The 19,376-nt window shown below is 40.9% G+C and overlaps 1 protein-coding gene across 4 annotated transcripts in view; it reads right to left on the bottom strand.

Annotated features, from left to right (window-relative positions):
• THADA (THADA armadillo repeat containing) overlaps positions 1–19,376 on the bottom strand; it is a 165,065-nt gene that overhangs the window by 3,832 nt on the left and 141,857 nt on the right. For 3 of the 4 annotated variants that reach the window (XM_068676704.1, XM_068676706.1, XM_068676703.1), the window contains one exon: positions 11,658–11,726. The exons of the other annotated variant lie outside the window; for it this stretch is intronic. In XM_068676704.1, coding sequence (XP_068532805.1) covers positions 11,658–11,726 — 69 coding nt within the window. The remainder of the gene's footprint in view (positions 1–11,657; positions 11,727–19,376) is intronic. 4 annotated transcript variants of the gene reach the window in all.

Here is a 19,376-nt window from a genome sequence, read left to right as displayed (position 1 = left end):
GGAAGGCTGACCTTCCTTTTTGTGTCAGAGGGTCCTTAAACATTTCTCACGAAGGAAAACCGCCACTGGCATGCAGGAGGTACAGCAGTGCAGCCCAGCACCAACCACCCTTCACACCTCTGTTGTACAACACTCCCTGCTCCCTGTGCCAGCTGCAGATCTTCTTGGAGTACTGGCACAGAAGAGCAATGTACAGTAAAACACGTCCTGAATACCAGAGGTAGGGAAATAGGCATGCCAACAAATAAGGAAGAGCAAGAAACAACTGAAGGCAGAACAGGCCTAGAAAAAGATGGGTGCGTGGTGTTTGACAGACCTGGCAAATACGGAGGACATCAGGGAGGACGAATTAGGATTTGAGAGCATGAGAACAAAGGACTGTAATAAAGGAGGGAGTGAAGGAAAAAGAACAGATGGTCCCTTCTTTATCTTAGAGTTAGATGAGGGTAAATGGAAATCTCCTTGAACAAGCAACAGGAAGGTAGGCAGTCAATCTCTCGGTGACACTAATAACGTTACATATGCAGTTTGTCTCTGGTAGACAGTAAAATTAAATATTCAGGTCTGTTTTCTTCATGTCGAGAGTTAGCACTGTATCAGGACACCCCTCAGTTTTGTCAGGGAGGAAGATTTTGCAGGGGAGCACAGCGCGATGTCCCCACACCATTTATTTTAGGTGTTTTTGCTGGTGGTTCTTTACAAGATTCCCCCACCCCACCCCCCAAGCTTGCTTTCTCTCTTGCTGTGCCCTACTTTGAACACGTCTGCTACTCTGAAGGACAGGTGCCGTGAGCACCTGCACCCCCCAGAAATGCTGGCAGTCCCCGAGCTGCAAGGATACAAGTGGAGACAGCGTGGGGTGCTGAACTGGAAACGAGCACCCCGGTTACAAACACAAAGCACAGCATTTTCAGGACAGTTCTGAATCCTGATGATCCTTCAGAGTTTTACGGATGATTACTGAATGCCTGCGGTTGCCAATATTTATGTAACGTCCCTTGCTTGTGCCATTCGATCTGCCTGTGAGTATTTAGCAAATTAAGCGATGCTGGGAGCTAAAACCCAAACACGTCATATCCCACTGCTGTCTTCCTCAAGTTAGCTGTTGCTTTGGAGGACTTATTAGAGATACAACTGTACGCATCTAAAGTATCTGCCATTTCTGAGCCATTTATTATTTATTTAATTATTTATTAAGATTTAGACTCCTGAATCGCAAACAAAATCATGTGGTCTTTGTGAATAGGAACACTGGGCTCCTGAGTAATGCACCAGAACATACACTGGGACTGAAAACTGACAAGGCAGCAAAACAAGTGACTGAACTTGCTTGCTAATAGTTTTTCAACAGAGCAACGCAGAAGAAAAGGCTGCTTTGTGGTCACAAACCATGGCAAGCTTGTAGGGAATCCTTGCATCCCCAACACAATTAATTGTAAAGTTTTCTTTTTTTTTTCCCCCCCCCTTCAAAGAGGAAGAGAGTAAAAATTGCACAGGTAACACATAAAGGAGGTCTAACACAGGAAAAGCATGAAAAGCCTCAACATGGCACTGGCCCAAAAGATAGCGACCAACCTCCAGTGAACTGCAGACACCAGTGAACTGCTCTGCCAACCAACACATCGAGTTCTGATGTGGAGACAAAGAAAAACCAAAGCAGTGCTCCTTTGATAAGGCTGGAGCTGAGACTTCAGCAATTTGGATAACAGACTGCCTACCTTGGGCCTCCAGTGGCCTCCTGGCACTTGAGGTGTGGGCACAGATTCACCAACAGATCAGGCTCTGGCAGCTGAGGGATTTGGGCTTCCCCCTGCCCATCCCACCCCTGCTGCAGGGCTCCAGGGAGGGCTGTAAGGCTTTCCATCGCTGTCATTTCCAGCTGCTGTCGTTTACACAGTGCACTGACACCAACTGACTTCGACAGCAGTTCACACAAATATTTAATGCTACAATAGTGCAGGAACTGATGTGGAGACTCCCATTGCCACAAGGGCAACAAAAGGATGGTGTAAGTATCCAGAGAAGATGCCGCAACCCCATAAGATTTTGACTGCTGAAGCTATCTAGATGAAGAACAGCAAACACAGTTATGTGCATACCCATGACTTAATAGATCTACAGTGCTTTCAGAGGGGAGAACGTGCTGTTGGTCTCAAAGTAACAGCAATGGTTGCTGTAAGCACGTACATGATCTTTAAAGATACCCACAGAAGGTGTTGTGTCTTCTGAAAATGAACGTACGTGTCTTCAGTGACGTATTAGCTGGTGACAAGAGCTGCGCCTCACATTGCAGCTTGCCTGTAAAACTTGACTGATTTTCAAGAAGCCACGAATTAGAGATTATTTGATACTGCGCTCATGACTCATGCTAGGACTTCAGAAAGTGGTCTGAGCACGCTGAAGTTCACCAGGGGCAAAAAGGGCAGGTGGTTCTCCCACACACACCCCAGCCCCTGGCCACGGCCTCCTAATGCTTCCCGCGAGCCAGCCCAGGTACCCTGCTGAGCACATGGTAAGCGAACGCTCAAAATAACAAAATACGAATTTGGCACGCACCTCACTGCGTGGGTGCTGCTTGGCGAGCAAGTGGAGCTGGTGACCCTGCAGCCAGATCTGGTAGGGCTGGGAGCTGGGGAAGGGAAGGTCCCATGTCCCCTTCGGAGGACAGGAGGGAGAGCAAGACCTCCCCCTCAGCAAGCTGCTAGGGCAGGCCAGCCATAACCCGAAACTCCACCATCAGTCATGTAAACAAAATACAAGCAGAGATGACTCAAGTGGCTATTAATAGCCTTTCATAATATATAAGTAACTATTTATTTTAAGAAACTGAAAAAACAAAACAAAACAAAAAAACAACTTCAAATGACAGATTTCTGGAAGCCACGTACAGCTGATAGCCACAGGAACTAGAACAGCAGAAACCGAACCTGAAGATGTAGCTATTGCCAAGCGCTGGAAGTGTCGTAGTGCTCCCACCACAACAGTTCAACAGGCTATCAGACTGTGTCAGAAAGATCACTTATCTGTTTTTAAAATTTTTAAACATATTTAAGTTCCAACACACGAAAACATCACAGGCAAGATAAGCATCTTGTTAAATAAGCCACCATAGGGGCTGAAATAGAAAAATTTCTCTGCGCCTCCAACAAGTAGCTACAAGCAGAATTAATACTACTCCTTGAAATGAAAAACAAGAGATAACCATCAGGTACTACATGTTTTTTTCATTTTCAGGAAGTGAATTTTCATAAAGGGAAAGGGGTTAAGTACTGCACTGTTTTAGTCTTCTTTGTTAATCCACCCACATAAAAATTAGACCTCCCACACGCACATTCATATACTCCAAAAGCTTTGATCATGCCAGATGTAAATATTTCTTCTAGTAGCCTATTACGTGTCCTCAAACTATACAATTGTTCTCTGTTAAACCCTCAGTGATATTATGGAGAGCTGAAAGGATATATTAAGAGCACACACACAGAAGATTTCAGTGACAACCGTGATAAAATATAGGCAAAATAGAAAAGCAGAACAGATTCCTTGCTTAAGAAGCCATTTTGTAATTGTTTTTATATTGGAAACTGTTAACTGAAGTTAATTTTAGAACAAAGGGTAATGCAATTTGGAGAAGTGTATGCACTGTGTTCAGAACAAATGCAAAGAGAAGCAGCACTACGGGGGAGCTCAGTGCAGTAGTCTTGAGAGGAGGCCACACAACGAATAGTGTACCAACAGCAAGGATGTATTCAAGGAAAAGGTAAAGGATAAATTGATATCAAAATTACAGAAAGCATTTTAGGTAGACCAGGCGTATTCTAATGTGGTAAAATCTCCTTTTTTTTTTTTTTTCCTCTTTCCACAGAGTGTTGCAGAGTGTTGCCTACCTACCTAGGAATAGCCACTACTGCGTCACTATCAATATAGCACCTTGTAGCACCCCAGTAAAGTACGGTAACAATACTCTTGCTTCAGAGACAAGCATGTACATTTACACCCACAAAAGCTCCAAGTTTTGCTTGGCAAAAATGGGGATTAATCTCAGGCTGATACACCACCTGAACAAGGTGATGAATATCAGCAAGAGATCTGTTTGCCATCCAAAAGATGAGAGGTCGAGCACCACAGTCATTAATACCTGCAAGGTTAGATTTGCAAACTGAAAATTTCAGCTATTGAATCAATACTCACTTTTGATAGCATTGAAGGTTTTCTTTCTGGTGTTAAGAAATAATCAAGTTTACCCTAATTCTTGACATATCAAGTAGAAGAGAGCCCAAGTGACACATAGCTGCAGATATATACACACGTTTCCCCAAACTTAAAAAGTCTTAAGATTAAAACAAATAAACAATTCCCACTGGTCCATCCTAAGAGTTTCATAAACTGGTAAATAAAGTGAGGTTGGAAACCACATTTCTTATGCTGAGACCACCTGCTTGTGTGTTCTCACTGGAGTTAGACAGGAATCACACAGCTCTGCAGCAGTGCAGCACGCAAGTGTCTGGCCACCAGGAAAACAACTGGAAAAAAGAAAGGCAGTGGCAGGGATGGAAAGTAGAGGGGTGTTCATTCCCACTCGGCCTCTACAGATTGAAAAAGGACAACTGAGAGGTAGAACAACACACACACAAAAAAAGAACATAAAAACACTAACTGGGGCCTCCAGATAGTTTGCAGATGACTGTTTGAAAGGGTGCTTGCTCATTGCACTGTGTCAGTTTAAGTTACAAACATCAAAATTTCCAGTTCCTAAAATGACCATTTATGTAAAATCTAATATATAAGCAGATTTCTTTTTATAGTGTTTCATAAAATCAAAGGCAATTAGATCACTTCTATCCTCTCGAGAAATATCATTCCCTAGATGACGTACAACTACCTCATCTGTTTTCCATTTTCTTGCCTGAATCTATTTTACAGCCACACTTTTTCAGGATGACTTTAAGAAGAGGCCCTTCCTGACATCATGCAACAGGATGTCAAAACACAACACTATTACAAAACAAACTAATCAAAACTAATTTCTTAATAGTTGCAGTCTCGGAGTATAGCGGCCGTAATGTTGCTCTCAGCTTTGCCTTTGATTATAAACAGATCTCAGTTAATAACATCTCTGATTATGATGGAAACTCACAGCTTAGGACCAAGCATAAAATTAAGGTCCCTTCTTGAACAGAAAAGCAAAAACATCTTAATTGTCTTTTCAAGCCCATGTTTGGAATGTGAACAGAACAGTATTTTCCATCTCCGAATTATTTTTTAAATGTATGTGCGTGTGTGTATAGACAAGCTCTTCCCATACATGCCATGCCTCCTTTGCACAAAGGGTTTTATTACAAAACAACCACAGCTAACAGATCTTTCACAGGAAATGAGCATTTGGACTTTACCACTTGCATTACCGTTTTTTCTGAAACATGCCTCCCACCCCCCAAAGGCACGCTCCAATTTAAAGAGCAAAAAAAACAACAATACCCCCTGGATAAACCCACAGAAACCCCCATTACTTTTGGGAAGGTAAAAAAAAAAATAAAATTTTATATATATATATATATATTATTCTTCAGCTAATTGTTTAGAACATTGCCAATGAGAATATGTTTAACTCAAATTAGGTATGTGTTGGATAAACGAAGATGTATACTCACAGTTTCTAAATTAGTTTCGCTAGAACTAAATGTATGGCCAAAGTCGCTTATTATTGGCATGTTCCAATTAAGGAACTTTTTGCTCAGCACCAAGGAAGATTACCAGATGTGACTGAGATGTGTGTTACAGCTGTGCTGCAGGAACATGGGGGGCCAGTTTGTAACCTAGCTGGGACTTTAGTGTCTGGAGATTGGTGGTAAAAGGTTCATTATAGAAGGGATAAAGGGATGAGGAATGTGTGGGTAATCAATACAGGAGAATGTAGATAAAATTCTTCTCTCCATAGTGCCTGAAACCCAATATAATTCAGGGTTACATTAAAATAAATAAAAACATTTTTAAAGCAGTAATGACAAGGCAGGCTTTCCTCCATTACTACGTGTCACAGCCACTGCCATCACAGCTTGCATAAGGAGCCTGTCGAGATCTGTAAGCTGCTGCCCTGTTTACTCAATTGCAATTAAAATGCTGATAAGAAAAAAAAAAAAAAAAAACCACTTAATAGATTATTCACATGAACACTCCATTTAACACTTACCACTTTCGGACTCCAGGACTGAGCACATACACTTATCTTTTGTGTGTTTTTTCTTAATTTTCAGGACCATAACAACTCATAATCTTTACGTAACGGTGCCACTGTGTAATTAATAGAGCTAAATGAAGCGCTGTCAGTAAATAATCAGTAGCCAGTCCTTGATGGATGAGCTGATTCTAATTCAGTCCATTCACTTTCAACTTTAATTAGTGGCATTGTATTCTACAAAGCAAACAGTTCCTTCACCCCTGTGATGATCTAGCATTGTATAAGAGGGCTGAGAATAACTTGCAAGGTGTGGAAATAAATTTGGGAATACAAAATAAGAAGCCGCAGTGATTACACATTTTTATATAACGTGATTTTAAAAAGTATATTACTTTCCCGATGCAAAGCCAGTGATTTTAACAAGTACCATACAACCCAATAAATCTTCCTAAGGATCATGAGTTTTAATGACGTAGTTCTCCCTCCTTTTTCTTTAATTAAACTAAGTGATACGAAATACTAAAGTTATGATGGTGGACTTTTTTTTTTTTTTTTTGCTAGATGCAAATACAGGCCTAAACATGCTCTGTATTTCTACATTTAAGTACCAATGCAACAACATACTTTTTTTTTTGTTTTGTTACAATAGCCCTTGTTCAAACTCCATGCTTGCTGCAGCTGCTGACAACTGCTAAGCAAACTGTTCACTTTTGAGTTACTTGAATTTAGAGTAATTTTAGATTATTGGACATTTTTCAAATAAACATAGAAAAAAATGAACTACTCAAGACCACTTCGGTTATGGTGTGCTTTGACCTTGTTCTACGTTTTCTCTGAATGTTAACTTACATCGGTATGCCTTGTCTTTCTTCCAGCAGTTCTGTGTAAAGGGTGGGACAATGCAGAGTAACGTATATTGCTGTAAGCAAGCTGTGGCTATTAAGCATGTCTGAGTAGAGAAGACCCTTGCCAACTGACTACAAATCATCTGAGGAGTATGAGGAGTACGTGCCATTTACCAAATGTACGTGTTCATGAGCAGAGGAGCAAAAAGTAAGTTGGGAACCTCAGCAATTCAGTCTTCATGTCTGTACTGATATAATATATATCAGTATACCTTATAATTAAATAGTATTGGGAGAGGCTGTTTTTAAGTAAAGATGATTTGTATTTCATTTTATTTTTGTTTCATTTTACTTATTAAAAAGGATGACATTTGAAATGAACTAAGATTGTTCTTATGGAAAGGACCATAAATCTTACATAAAATATTTTTTGTCAAAAGGTTCATGATATATTTTCATCTTCTTTTGGTCAGTTCTCTAATCCCACATATCTTCTCAGCATCTAAGAGTATAGACTTAAAAGTGCAAAACCCCACAGATGCTGTCACTACACAAAGACCTGATGAAAAGAACTCTTGCATCAAACCCTTCCAACATACACAGTCCAGAGAGACAACAGATGAATAGGACAAAGGGATGAAACTTGTGTTGAAAGAACGGCTCACAGGCAGTGTTATTTTTATCTTGTTGCTGGCATCTTCACACACATACACAATGCCATAATACTATCATTAAGTTTGTGAACACACCCTTACTGTAGGAACTACCGTAACTATGAATTCATTCACACTGCAAGTGCGTGAGTAACAAGTGAGTGAGAGGACATTCTTCCTTTCCCTGCCAAGATCTTAATGCCTGCTTGCAAGTAGCTCTCCATGCAGTCTATCGATCTGCTGTTACCTAGTTTGCTGGCATCTTGTTGAAGAAAGTCTGCCTGACTGCACAGCTGTGGTCTACAGACAGGCTGATGTGCCAGGGTTCTTCTTTTCAACAGCTCCCCTCCAACTAGTACAGACCCACAACTTCAAAAGGCTTAAAGGCTCCTCTGTGATCATGGGGCATCTTTCAGTCCACCTCAAGGAAGAGATTCCACCTTTTACCAAGCTCAGGAGCCTCAGAAGGTGTCCTGATTCAGCACACCTCCATAAGCAGCACTAGCCGAGAAGAGAGGCAGAAATGCTGCTGCTAGGGCACACGTACCATGTGCCTGTCAGCTCTACCAGGAGCTGATCTGCCCAAAGCAACCAGCACTGAGAGCTTACATGTCACTTAGCAAAAGTTCTCCTGCAGGTGTCTGATAGACAAATTATAAGCCCAGCTGCACGTCTCAATCCTGAATGAAAAATACCCAACTCAGAAATCATTTTCAACAGCTTCCAGCCCATCAGAGATCTACCTGCTCTTCACAAAGGCAGGATGACACAGCAGTGATTTCATCTGAGAGTTGGTTTCTAGGCTTCCTTTCAGATACATCACAGTGAAATGAAGCATTTCATGTACTCCTCACTCCTCTGTATCAACACAAAGGCTTCTTGATCCTAATCACACCAGTGTGGCTCAGGACATTCTGGTATCAGGACTAAGACGATGAATTACCAATTTCACCCGAAAGCAAGAAACCCATTTTTCTTTCACACAACTCTTGCCTCCTAGGCAATTTCTGGATTTTGCAGCTTCCACAACCCAGGGCATTTCCCTTTCTTTGTATGGGCATGTCCACACCTCTCTGGAAATCTTTCGGCCTATTTATACCTCCAATTTAAGCTCCAACAACTGCAGTCAAATAAGTAACAGCTAGCTCAAGACTTGCTAGCAAACTGCTGGCTGTCACGTCCCTATCCCAGACATCGGAGGGGTGGCTACCTGCAACTTCACCTGCATCTCCATCAGCCACACCACCACTTCAGGGCCTTCACACACTGAGGTGATCATTAAATCATAACATGGCTTGCATGAATCACTGTGAGATCTTCTCTCAAGTGAATTTACAGGAGGAGCAGGAACTGCTTGGTCCTGCATACAGTGTGAATATATACATGGACTCCTTGACTGATGAATACTATTCCATCAGTAATCAGAGTTCTTCAGTGGAAAGTCGAACACATATACAAATAGACTCGTATGGAACAGAATTTACGTTCGCCTTTTCCATTTCCTTCAAAGTCCTTTGAGGAATTGCATTGCGTCTCTTCAGCTGAGAGGGAACTGAGATAATGCTGAGTGCTCTCCCCAGTATACTGATATACTCTGAAAATAAGCAGTCCCTGCACAAGATAATAAGAAAAAAACGTCTTGCATATGAACACAGATATCAACTGTGCAACACCAGGGAATTCCCAGTCACTGGAAAGAAACCTCTCTTTCTATTCTCTCCTCATTTAACACATGGCTTTGAACCTCTCATCCCACATATTTCTCAGTAGTCCAAGCAGGTGAGGAAGACAGAATGGCTAGCCAGCATGTGACTCTCATTCATGCATCATTATGTGGAGTACTTACTTCCCAAGTCACTTGCATTTGTACGATGTCCACAGAATGAAGAAATGGCACTACCTGTGTTCTGCTGACAGAGAGGAGAGACCTGAAGATTAAGATTAAAACATCTTGACTGATTTTAGATGTCCAACCTTAGACATCATGACCTGTTTTCTGAGTATTCAGCATCCCGTGTTTTAATACTTGAAATGCATTTGCCTCTGGCTTCAGCTGTATGTGCTCTTAACTCCTGCAAATCATGCCTCCAAGGAATCTTGCTGAGCACTCAGCAAACAAGTGACCTCCTTTCCAAACTCTGGTTGAAGTGACTTGCTTACCTGCACAAAACAGCTCTCTGGGAGAGGCAGGGATACGATGCAAATCACAAGAGCAAAACTAAATGGCTTTGGCATGTTCCTTCTTGTGATCCTGTCTTACTTTGTCACTTTCAGTTTTGCAAGTGAGGTAATAACTGTTGGAGATATTTCCTATACTGTATGTTCCTGATTCATCATTAGAGCAAACCTGTCTTGCTTATTGAATTGTACAAGAACTTACTGAGGAAAAAAAAAAAAAAAAGAAGAAAAATCACACCAAAACAAAAACAACAAAACAATCAAACGAAAAAACACCCTGTGATAAGGTAGCTAGTCCCTAGTACATGCAGCACATAATAATTAAGGTTGCATTTCCTTTTTTTTTTTTTTATACCTGGCTTTACAATCTCACATCTTACTAATACCCTTAGTGTAAGCAAAGGGGGAAAATGGCAATATATATGTGTAATTTTTCAAATTTAAAAACAGAAAAAGAAATCTGTACCTTATCCAAGTAATATGACATTATATTGAAGCTCATGAGTCAGAGAAACAGTGGTACCACAAGCCTGGCCACTCAGACATCTGCAGCTGGAAACTAGTGGAGTAAGAGGGAACGGTAACATCACAGAAGATGTGGGGTGTATGGACAGCACTGCTCCCGGGTCTTCTATCTAATCCCTGTCAGCAGACCCCCCAGTATCATAACACAGGTCTAATTGTCTTGGCCAGTTAAGTTCTTCTTTTCCTTTGAAAACTCAGGGCTTGACACTCAGCCTCTTAACCACCTCCAGTCACACTATATCCCAAAATGCAGGAAAGTTCCCCTTTTATCTTCTTCTCTACATTCTTCTTCTGCTGGACTCAGTCCAGCCTCCTCTCACCACAATTTTCATTAAAGATCTTTCTCCTCCTTTATTTCCCTCTCTCACACTGGCAAGAAGGCGGCTCCTCACCTAACCAGACCGGGGATCCAGCTCCAGCTCCCTTACTCTCAGCAGTTCAGCTCGACTGTTTCAACAGCCCACAGAAATTTTTCTGATTAACCGTTTTCCCTTCCCTAACCAGAAACGACAGCACATTTCTCGTATTTGCTGACCACCCACAGGTATTATTGAAAGTGCAGGAGTTTTCATTTCAAGCATGTAAAGGCAGCTGGGCCCACGGCTGCCCCCAGCGACAACTGCAGAGTCCTTCTGGGGCTCTGCACCCCTGGCTCACAGCGCACTCAGCTCCCTTCTGGGAGCACAGGTACGTGCTGCAGGAGCACAGAAATTTAAGCTGCTTAGTGAACACAAAAGTCTTTGCAGGTTTTAGCTTCTAGGCTCCTTAAAGTCTCTACCAAGACGTTTTATAGTCCTACTTCTCAGCGAAATTTGTACATATTTTACCAATGTAGCTTGCTCCAATGCATAAATGTTAGAGCATTCAAAAGAAAAGGCCTGAAATTCTTTTTGTGGCCTGCATAAAGAAAGCATGTTTCCCTAACTTCATATATAGATTAATGTCTACCGCAATAAATAAGAAAAAAAAAAATAAAACAAAATTCTTCACAGCATGGCAAGTGTCAGTACCAACTATTAAGAATTAACACGAGTAGCTGAAAAATAAGATTTTATAATGAGAAGTGTCAGGGAACGCTACCAATAGACCATCAACCCTGCTTATAAAAATACACAATTCATGCACAATTAATCTGATTTACAAGACAAATTATAAAGAGAAGATGGAGACACAAAAAAAAAGCAATAGGCTGTGAGCTAACAGAAGTCAAAGTTCTGCAGAGAAGGTGCTAGAAATTGGGAGGGTGAAGTTGGAGGAGGTGGAGATGTAGGTGGCACTTACTGCACAGAAAACAGTCACAGTGCTGGTCACGCTGCTGGTGTATTTTTTTTTTCCAATCACATTGGCAGTCTGAAGAGTAAACAACATCAAAGGGATTTCTGTCTGCTGTCCCGTCCCCCCCCACTTTCTTTAAAAAAAAAAAAAAAAAAAAAAAGGAAATCAGCAGGCATGCTCCTGCGTACGTGGTTTCCCACCACAACCTCTAAACCAGCTGTACAATTTCAACCCTGACGGACCAAAGGGATAAAGGAATCCAAAACATGAAGTCTTGCTTCTAACGTAACCAGCCAGCTAGGTAGGGAAAAGAGACCCTCTTACCATCCCACCTAGTGAAAAGCTGAAACTTCAGTGATTAAACATAAGAAAATCCACTTATCCGCAAAACAAATCCATGAAAAAAAAAATAATCTCCTTTCATTCCACTGTTCAAGGAACTTTTAAAGATGCCACACGCAGTTACACCCCATATTGGCACAGGTCTCTAACACAGACACACAAGTCTTTACCACAAAGACTCTTTCTGTCTGTAACATCTTATTTTTCAGTCCACCTGTTCCAAAGGAGCTTGCTCCAGGGAAGGCCATAACCTACCTCCCTAACTCCAGGATCTCCTTACATCCTGCTGAATTTCTATTCCAGGGTTTGTACCAACCTCACATTATGGGAGCTCAAAGTCATCAGCTCCATACGATTAAGTCCTCAGTACTTTGGGATATAACCCGAGAGACCGTTTCTCATCTCACTATGATTTTCCCTGATTAAACTAGTCTATGCATCGTACATCACTTTAGAAAAAGGAAAATAATATTGGAAACATCTTTTCTGAAGGACCTTTGATTTGTTCATTAATACCATTTATGTAACTCTACCCCTATTAGACTTCAGAAATCACAGGACATGCCTTGCTTTCTGGACATTTCTGAGATGTGGTGGTAAGAGAATATGGTGTGTTTGTATATACTATATTGCAGTACGGTGATTTACTTGAATAACTTACGTTTGGGGAATATGAATTAAAGATATCATGGAATTTAAACTTTGTTGTGCATCTTTATGTCTGTACACTAGATAGGCCTTTCAGTAAGTAGGAGGAAATGAGAAAAAATCCATCTTTTAATGTTTACAGCAAATGTAGGTTAAGTTGAGCACCCTGTAGTCTAAACAGTTACATGCTAAGTTTTGTTTGGGAATGAATTTGTAAAAATGAGTATGGTGAGAAAAAAATCTACTAAGTGTAACTGTGGTCTTCAACACAAACATGCAATAAGCTTTTGTGTGTGTCTGCACATGAGGGAAAGTAAAAGGGTAATTAACATAGAGCATGAAAAAATGAATGGGTTTTATTAGTCCTGGTAATAAGATATTGTAAGTCTAACCTCTGCTGTGATCAAGCCAAGTGTATAAGTTAATCAAGACCTTCACTGAAATATTTCTGTTAACACTTTCATCTTACCAGTGGGAATTATTTATACAAACGTTTTCCACTGCTAGCATGACAAGGTGATCATTAACACAGCACAGACCATGCAAAAGACCAAAATTAAAAACATGCGAAAGTGGCATTACACTGGTACTGTAAGCAACTACCATAAATAATTCTGCTCCTCAAAATGATTTCAACAGTCTTGTTCTACATCTAACAATCAAAAGCCCTGTATGAAAAAAATCTAATTCTTGAAATTTAAATTTCTAGGCTTCCCAAGGATGTTTAACTTGACTTTCACATGCATGAGAAATCAATTTGTTCAGCCAAGCCAGTTCCAAGTTCCCGTTGTAAGAGCTCATTTGGAACTGATTATAGGAAAAAAGAAGTTGACTTTTACACATCTTAGGTTTTGAAGTAAGGGCCCATTGTGTCCCACGACTGCTTTCACCCCCACCCCCGCCACACCACTAATTAAAGCAACCAAATGAGTGGAAAGGCTATGGCTCAGGGAATTGGTAATACACTAAAAGCATCTTTCATTCTACAGTGCTGCTTTGGCCCTGGCACCGGTAGGTTCTATCTTGGTCATTAAAAATGCTGAATGCTGACTTATGTGAAAACAAGGAGGTGGTTTAGGTTGGTCTGCAAAGATATTTACGTTCCCTGCCTCGCTCCCACCCACACATACCCAAATGAAATGGTGTGCAGAAATCTGCTCGCAGAAGCGCATTGTCTCCTCCTTGGTGAAACACCTCTCGGTGCACAATGACATTGCAAATAAATATAAGTATGCTACGGGCCTGCCTTGGGCCTTGCAGGGGACAAATACTTTGTGCAGGCTATCGGTGTCATGTTTTCAGAGCTGGTGTTTTATGGTGAAGTTTGATGCATAGGGCAGAACAAGAGGAAACGTGCACTGTTGACATCTCTGTTACACCTCTGTTGCTGAAAGACCTTCATTCTTCCGCAGCTGTCAATTAGGGTTTTCCACGAGCAATATATTTCCAAAAAATAATGGACCCATAGCATTAGACACGTATTTCTCAGCATACATCTTCCTAGTCTATGTATAATACAGATGAGTATTTAAATTATAATCTATTTAACCTAAATATGAGCAGTGTGCAAACTAGATGCCTACAGTACTGAGATAAGACTTTAAAAGTTTTGCACACTTAGGGCTATGAGGTAACAAGGATATGAAATTAAGTAATTACAAACTTGTAAAATTTTGCAAGCTCTCCAGTGCATCACGTGCTTTCAGTTGTTATCCCATCTGAGCATTTCCACAGCACACCACGTGTGCCCGCATGCACGTAGCCAAGCCTCTCGCTCATCTTTCACATCAGACCTTCCAGAAAGCCGCTCTCCACTGCCCTGTGAGGGAGATGGTCGAGATACCAAAAATATCAGAGATGCTGGGTCACATCCATCTGGACTGCTCTCCTTCATGTGACCTTGTTTGTCTTAAGCAATCCGAGGAGGACGGGGACAGTTGCAGGTTATGAGTAACTCAAGACTTTTTGCACACAGTCCTGCTTACACCAGCGCCAGCCAGCTTTCACCGTTGCCAAATAATGAATGATTGACAAGCTACCACCAGCTTCCCTATCCCAGTTTTCAATCGTGGCTAATGCCTGGTTGGATGCTACAAGACAGTGAGCTCCCTGTAAAAATAAGTTATTTTCTTTTGAATTGTATGCAACTACCTTTCATAATTCTAGTGGTTTTCTTTCGCCTATTCCCTTCCCCTACTTGTTAATGACTGAACAATTCTTCTTAATGTAACAGGGTTTCTTTTCCATTGTTGTTTGTCTGACCATTTTGCTACACAATCTGGCTTAAAAATATATTGTTTTTGAATAACTGTCCTGTATCAAATTGCTCAAGTTTGCAGCCATTGGTCTTTCAAAAATAAGTATCTTGGGATATTTTCATCCTTTCCTAGCAAGAGTGAAAGGGAAAGAGCAGTATGAATAAAATTATGATTCTGTGAATTAGAGAACTGCAGCAACTGGCCTCCAAACAATGCAGTGTGTGCTCAGACTTCACTTTTACAGATGAAGGACAACAGTATTTCAAATTTTCATTTCAGCTTTTCCAAACCAGTAAAGCTGGAGTCCATTTATTCAAGTAATACATTTGAATCTTGGTATGAATACTGAATACCATAGCAAAATGTCACACAGCTATATGCTAGGTCCTGCAGTCTTCATAATATCATGGAACTTCTATCACCTCTGTTGAGATCTCATCTCAAAATTCTAGATATGACGATGAAGCTGAACATTGTTGATTCTCAGCATGCCCCAAATAATGAGTGTAGAATGCCAGCTACAGAACACAAAACAGAATAAAACCAACTGACTAAACAAACTAAAAATCCACCACAACTCTTCATGACTCTTCATAACTTACCTTTAAGAACAAGTCGGTGTAGGGCAGATACTACAATTTCTTTTCCCCTAGCATCCCTTGCCATTCTTCCACTCACTTATAAAGAGAATGCTTTTTTCCAAAGGCTTACAAAGCATCAGATTTTCTGCACTGTCAGCTCATTTAGAGAAAGCATGATTTAACTCTGTTCAGAAGAACATGATCAGTTCTTCAGTTTTTGTTTACTACTGGAGAGGCAGATTTTGCCTAGTTTAGTGGCCTGACTTGCAAACCGTTTTTTGATAAATACAATTATCACTGCTACTTGTTTTTTCTATAATTGGTCACAGAGTAAAAAGCAAGCCAATAAAACACGATTTTTTTTTTTGAAGACTAAGATAGCATAGATCTTTCTCAGAAATAAAGTGCAGTATTTTAAAGGCAGAAGATCAATAATGGTGCTATTTTCCTTCTATCAAGAGGGCCCATGGCTGTTAACAGGGACAACGCTTTTACAGAATATATCAGAAAACCTGGTTTCATAGGCCTATGAAGTGTCATAAATAGCTGTGGAAGGATGTGAATTCTCTCTGGCTTCAAGTAAATGGCTCTTCATTAATATTTCACTCAGGCAAAGACTCCAAGTTTAGCAGATAAGGTGGGGATCATGAACAGCCTTCTTCTATTCTGGTTTTGTAAGTAAAGAAAAAAATGGCATCAGGAAAAAAAAAAAGCAGAGGGAAACAACACATTCAGTGATGGGTCCCTAAACCCAAAGTCAACTTCCAAAGAGTTTTGTGAACAAAATATTTAAGCCCATTTTCTATCTTTTCCAGCCTATTTTTCCTCCGTATCTCAGGAAAATATCTAAAATTTGAATTCAAGAGTCACCACTGAAACAGGAAACAATCATATTGTAAATACAATCTGATAGACCGCAATTACTTCCCCATCAGATTTTCCAAAAGTTTCCATAAAAATACGAGATTTTTGGGGTATAAAATTAGAACTTCAGCTGTAAAAGAAATATTAAAGACCTTGAATATACATATTAGCATAAAAAGATGGTACAATTAGACTACAAGTCAAATCTGCTCCTGGAACAGCACCAAATTTATTGTAGCAGAGAAACCAGATTCATTTACACTTCTAGACCTCAATTCTTTCATCCTTGCAACTGACCTGTAATTGTGCCCATCCTAGAACTATTACAGGAGATGTGAAAAACACCAAATTATAGCTTCTAGCCACAGTAAGTATTTCATAATCTCTACCACGTGTCATTTTGCGTTCTGGAACAAGTTTCTTAAATGTAAGGTCATCATAGTCATGTCATCAGGTAGTCACTGACTAACGCTACTGTCTACTCAGTTTGCCAGGATTTAAACAGTCCTGCATAAATCCTACACTGTACAGTACTCACCTCTAAAGTACAGAAGAGGAAAAAAAATAGAAACGGCTAGAGGTATTGTCCCTTAAGTAGAAGACCAACCATGCACCATTTTAAGCACCACATTGTCCTCTGTGAACCCTACTCTACTTATGATCCTACAATTACCGACAGCGTAAGGATGTTATCTGTGATGTTGCCTTACACGGCCTACAGTACTTTTCGGTAACATCCAGTGCACTTCAGAGCGCAGAGTGCAGAGGAACACGCACACAGCTGTGTGGCCTTTCCTCCCGTCCTCAACACGCTTTATCTAACATAACTGAAGAGCTTTCACCTCCTTACAGTGTCTCTGAATACAGTCCCACACTGTGTTTGATTATAATACTGCAAACTGTTGCTGCTATTTCATACTTTGCCACTGAGGTTGCAAGAACAACACAGCAACATCCTTTTAATATAGGATATTACACTGTCTCCACGCACAACATTTTTAAAATAAATGTCATTTGTGGAAAATCATCTTGTTCTGCAACAGGAGCAGCTCTGCTTTGCTGTGAGGTTTTTCTGGTTTTGGTTGTTTCTAGTTTTTATCGTGACCTCTTCTGCTTCTGCCTGGGTGGGTCTTGTCTATGTAATTCTCTGCTGTCCACTACTCTAGGGCCAGTTGGATAAACGCCCCCTCCCGTTTAATCCCAACATTTGGCTCAAACAACTCTTTTATAGCAGGTTTGGAAATCCAGCTCTTTCTGTTGAGTTGTGCATCTGGTTACCAGAATGCAGGTATGGAGACTGACAAAGCAAAATAAATACCGGAGCAGATCCCAGAAAAGAATTCCATTAACCTTCTTTCCACTTGTCTCCAATACCAGGAACGTGCCATCTTCTGGCTACCATGATGAGCAGCTTTCTTTCAATAACCCACACAGTGCTCTTAAAACTTGTGGACAGTTCCCAAGAGCCCTGCTACACATCACAGGATCTGAGGAGATTTTCCTAGCCAACAGCTCCAAAATTATAAAAGACTCTCAAGGTAGCTTAAGAAGCACAGGTGGTAGTAAGAACTCTGTAGATGAGCTTTCCAATTTGCTGTTTTTTTTTTTTCTTTTCTTTTTTTTTTTTTTTCTCTTCCCTACCTATGGCAGTTGGAAGGTCTTGAAATTGTGGGAAGCTCTTAGCTTTTCACACAGCAGCGTTCAGTGTCATGTACCTAGAACGAAAATGTTCAATCTTCTGCATGCAGCACTAAAAGTCTCCATTTTGGGGTTAGGTAGTGAAAAACTCCAGGCAGTTTCAGCACAGCACACTCTACAGCAGGTTCTGACCCTGTGTTTTTTTTAACCCTTACATCAATCTCAAAAGAATCTAAACAGAGAAAAAAATGCACAAGTCTTACTTAAACCAAGAAGAGGAAATCTAACGCCTGTGATCCTGCCACAGACTCCAGCTAATACATCCTCAAAACAGTGCATGCATGCAGTTCCCTAGTTTACGTTCAGGTAATTACCATGTAGTTCTTAAAGCCAGGCAGCTGCCAGAACTGGTTTTAAGAGATGCAATTAAAGGAGTTGTTTGAGGCCTCAGCTTACAAAGAGGTCTATTAGCCTAACCTGAACATCAGGGCAAGTCATCCAGTGCATGAGAAAAGTTGAACCCTATACATTAATCTTTGTCCAGGATCAGAGTAACCCAACTCGTTTTATTCACCACACTCCTCCCGTTTGCCTCTCTAGAAAGCCACGCCAGCACCAAAGTAGAGCAAAAGCAGTGGATCTGTCCCCAGGTTTGGCAGGAGGATGAATGCGTTGGTTATACAGAACAGAGAGTTCTGCACATCTCATCAGTCCTCCTCCTTTAGCTTCTTCACCAGGAGAGCGCGAGGTAGGGACTTAGAGCTAGCATAGTGCACGCGGTGGTGCGCAGCGTCCAACCCCCAGCTCCTCGCCAGCTCCATTACCCCCGCAAGGACTCGGCACCGTGTAAGTAACAGTTAAGTCTGGGGAGGAGGAAAGGGTTAACTCGATGTTGTGATGAATTCAAGCTTTAAGAAATCTGTTTAACATGTTCACCGAAAGGTAAACATGTGGAAGAACAGCTCCTTTTGCTAGGGCCAAGGTTTCTAGGTACTTTAAGGAGTAGTCTGAAAACACTCAGTTTCAAATGCCAACAAGGACTTGAGGCAATAATCAAAGTAAAATGCATTTCTTTACTGTTTCCTGTGTTGTATGTGGGATGCTCTTATCATGCATCTGAACACCACTGGTATTTTTAGCATTGACTTTTGCCCAGCATTTACGCTTAGCTGTTTCACTAGCAGATTTCATCTGAGTCCCTTGTTCTGGAATACTTCATGGATTGGTCATAAAGGACCTTTGGGGTACACGTTTTGAGATCATGCCACTCATCCATGATTTGCTGATATCACCTGTGGTGTTGATGATGAATGCCAGACCATTGTGCTACATTAATATCACACAGCCTGAGTTATCTCCTATCTTCTGAGTGATTTATGAGATCTTGTTAGGGC

This window comes from Anas acuta, chromosome 3 (assembly GCF_963932015.1).
Source record: "Anas acuta chromosome 3, bAnaAcu1.1, whole genome shotgun sequence".
NCBI classification, from domain to species: Eukaryota; Metazoa; Chordata; class Aves; order Anseriformes; family Anatidae; genus Anas; species Anas acuta.
This window is presented reverse-complemented; position numbering and strand designations above follow the sequence as displayed.